Source organism: Triticum urartu, chromosome 7A (assembly GCF_056163025.1).
Source record: "Triticum urartu cultivar PI428250 chromosome 7A, HENAU_Tu73, whole genome shotgun sequence".
Classification (NCBI taxonomy): Eukaryota; Viridiplantae; Streptophyta; class Magnoliopsida; order Poales; family Poaceae; genus Triticum; species Triticum urartu.
Genome location: NC_141879.1, coordinates 74,379,756 through 74,383,139, shown reverse-complemented (window position 1 = coordinate 74,383,139; position 3,384 = coordinate 74,379,756). Strand labels below are relative to the sequence as shown.

The 3,384-nt window shown below is 44.2% G+C and overlaps 1 protein-coding gene across 1 annotated transcript; it reads left to right on the top strand.

Moving 5' to 3' along the window:
• The first annotated feature begins 424 nt into the window (after nt 1-424).
• On the top strand, nt 425-1,441 carry LOC147957929 (uncharacterized). The gene is made up of 3 exons (XM_087534452.1): nt 425-844; nt 964-1,025; nt 1,102-1,441. Exons 1-3 carry the CDS (start codon nt 511-513, stop codon nt 1,285-1,287), a joined length of 582 nt encoding a protein of 193 aa, XP_087390578.1. The 5' UTR covers nt 425-510; the 3' UTR covers nt 1,288-1,441.
• Nucleotides 1,442-3,384: the final 1,943 nt, after the last annotated feature.

Sequence of the window (3,384 nt, the reverse complement as noted above, 5' to 3'; positions counted from 1 at the left end):
AAACTAGGGAGCTTAGTGTTATAGAGGATACATCATAAAAGGTTTTAGCAATGTAAAAAAAGATTTTAGTATATTTTTTGAACAGGTGATCAAATTTATTTCCTTTCCTGCAAGAAAAACTATTTCCCCACAAAAAAGGGTGGTCAGCTTTATCTAAGCGCTTATACATATACATCCTCTCTATCAAAGTATAAGATGTTTTCACAAAAAATAAAATAAAATAATAAACTGCAAAAAGGTATTATATTTTGATATAAAGGTAGTGTAACGTTCAGAGATGCGCAGCAGCTAGCACCATGCTGGGCCCGACCTGGCCAAACAAAGGATGAGGCGCTCGCGGAATTGGATAGCCGACGGGTTGGCCGTAAACCGGGAGCGCCCACACCACAGCCATCGCCAACAAAACGGAGTGCACGGTGACAGACACTGCACTCAAGCACATGCTCCTACGTCTATGTGTTATCCTACGCAGGAACACGCTCCCCGCCAACCCCGATGGATCGATGATCCATGCCTCCTCTTATCCGCTGCAGGGACCTGTGCTCTGCCGCACCCGCACCGACCGCCGGTACCAAAACCAAACCACGGTCTTGCTTGCTTCCCACCGTATCAGGTCGTCTTCCTGCCCGGCCGCACGCTGGTTGCGCGGTTTCCTGCAACCTAAAAATCCGGCCGGATCACCTTGCTCTGCCCATCTCATCTCACTCACATCCACGCTCCACTTATACACTAGCTACTTCGCTTCCTTCGGATCTCGTGTCACCAATCTCTCCGGCGAAGATGTCGACGGTGACCCGTGCCTACCTCGACCAGAGGCTCGCCGCCGCCAAGCGCTGCTCCAAAGGTAACGGTTCCGGCCTTAGGCCAGGACTGCTCTGCTCGTATATCCCATTCATTGCAGCTTTATGTGTCTGCTGAAACTTGATCTTTGATTAACATTCCTGCGTTGATCTGAAACTGCAGAGGCTGCTATGGCGGGAGCCAAGGCCGCGGCGGTCGCCACCGTCGCTGCCGCAGTGCCCACCGTAAGTAGCCAGCTAGCCATTCAGTTCCAGAGTTCATAGCACAGCTCATGAATCAATGCGTTACATGTCATTTCAGCTGGCGAGCGTGAGGATGCTGCCGTGGGTGAGGGCGCACCTGAACCCCACCGGACAGGCGCTCATCATCTCCACGGTCGCCGGGATGGCCTACTTCATCGTCGCCGACAAGACCATCCTCTCCATGGCCAGGAAGCACTCGCACGAGATGGCGCCAGAGCACCTGAAGAACACCTCCTTCCACTAATTAGCCTATAGTAGATCCATTATTAGTATAGTGTGTAATAAACCGTGTCTGCTGAAGCCTGAAAGATGGTATAATGTTGAGCGAGAGGGGCGATCAGGCGATGTGATGCTATAATTAACTGATGATGTATGTAATAATGTGGCCATGTTCTCCATCTTGTCATCTTTCCAGGGCTCGTGAATTAATAACCAGCTCTTGTACAACTTTGTTTCAAGTACACTCACTCATGACTCATGACTCATCTCACTTTTTTCTTGTTTGCGATTACAGTTTGACACGCGTCAGAGCATTGCTAAAGACCGAGATAGTACCGTAATGTTCAGGCAGCCTTATCTGAGATCAGGCGAGGCTTGCAGACAGCTCAGTTCATGGTGTAGTACTGCGCTTATCTGATGAAGTGATCATGTATCCAGCCGGTAATCTTGAATTAATAATGACTTGCATTTGTACAACTCTGCTTCACCTGCAATCACTCGTCTTACAATTAAATGTTTGTTGGTGATTATCGTTTGAAATGGGGCACTGGCAGAGCATGCACAAGACCGAAATAGCACTGCATCCTTTGATCCCCTGCTCCTCCCCTGTTCTGTGATGGGCGTCAGGATCATATGCCACCCCACTTTGTTAAATCTTTTGCGGACCGGGCTGCCGGAGGCAGGTGGCTGTGTAGGGTGGCCGGAGTAATCTTTCACTTCAAATGCTGTGTACTACTTTTTTGAACATTTGTAATGATAAATGTGAGTTTAAATCGCCACGTTCATATAGTGACCTACATTTAGTGTTTTCTTCCACTTTTTAGTTGAAAAATACTCCGTCCGTTTCTAAATATAAGCTCTTTTAGAGATCTCAATACACAGTACGTACGGATGTATATAGACATAATTTAGAGTGTAAATTCACTCATTTTGCTTTTATATGTAGTCAGTATTGAAATATCAAAAAGGGCTTATATTTAGGAACAGAGGGAGTAATAATAAATAAAAGTTGTCAAAAAGTTAAATTTGGCACAGTGTCCTAATATTGGTACATGAACTTGTCGTGGAAATATCACGATTTCTCGAAAAGTGGAAAAATCATTTGATTAGAAATGCCCCCCTTTTGGCACGGCATCCGAATATTGGTACAAGCTTAACAGTTTTGAACTTAAGGTAGATTTTGTCAAAATAGGTCAAAATGTCTCCAAAAATATATTTTTTAGAAATTCATGCAATTCCAGAGCACAAACATTCAACCATTTGAACTACATTATTCACCAAACGGAAATACAACACATCAACTCCAGCGTATTAATAGGGATCCCCATACATTACCACAACAACAAATCCCTACATTTCCCGCTTACTCCTTGTACTTGTGTTCTCGGGGAATGTAGAAGAATAATACAATGAAAGTGGCACAGTCTTCCTTCTCTCCATGCAATTGATTTCCCCCTCTTGCTCATATGCATTCCACTATGATGAAGCAGGTCGACGTTGCTCGCTTGACAACAGAGTAGGGCAGGTGTGTGACTCGGTGTTAACCTTGGCCTGAAATGGACAAAAATTATGATATCATAGGGAGAACAACATTAATATGATATCAAAATACCCACTATACATAGGGGATTACCTAAAATTGGTGATCATATTTCATTGCAGGTGCATGCAATTGCCATTTACAACATTTTTGTTTCCCTACAATGCACCCTAAGCATTTGGTTAATCTTTTTTAGTGATAAACTCAAACTCCCTTCTATAGGCATAAGTTGCAAGTGCATATCTGCAGTCCTCCACGAAATCAATGATAGTCCCCGCTTTGATATCAGAGTCGCCCTGTCAAAGGAGATCACAGATCTATCATCTTCTTCCAGATCGTGAGCTACCACAGCCTATTCCTTGTCCTCGTGAGTCAAATAGCTAGCCGCATACACATGTGGATAAGTTTTCTCATAATTAGTGATTAAATCTTACAAAATCTAATCGTTAACAGCATGAAACAACATCCACACAGTCCTCATAGACACGTGTCTACCAAACATCAACAACAAACAATCATCATCGGCTACATCAATAAATTTCTCTAGTGTCATAGTGCCTTATCAGGTAAATGCTCGTTGGG

Coding starts and splice junctions, on each gene's coding strand:
- LOC147957929 (XM_087534452.1), top strand. CDS start 511: ATGCCTCCTCTTATCCGCTGCAGGGACCTGTGCTCTGCCGCACCCGCA. Junction 845..963: donor CGCCAAGCGCTGCTCCAAAG/GTAACGGTTCCG, acceptor CTGAAACTGCAG/AGGCTGCTATGGCGGGAGCC. Junction 1,026..1,101: donor TCGCTGCCGCAGTGCCCACC/GTAAGTAGCCAG, acceptor ATGTCATTTCAG/CTGGCGAGCGTGAGGATGCT.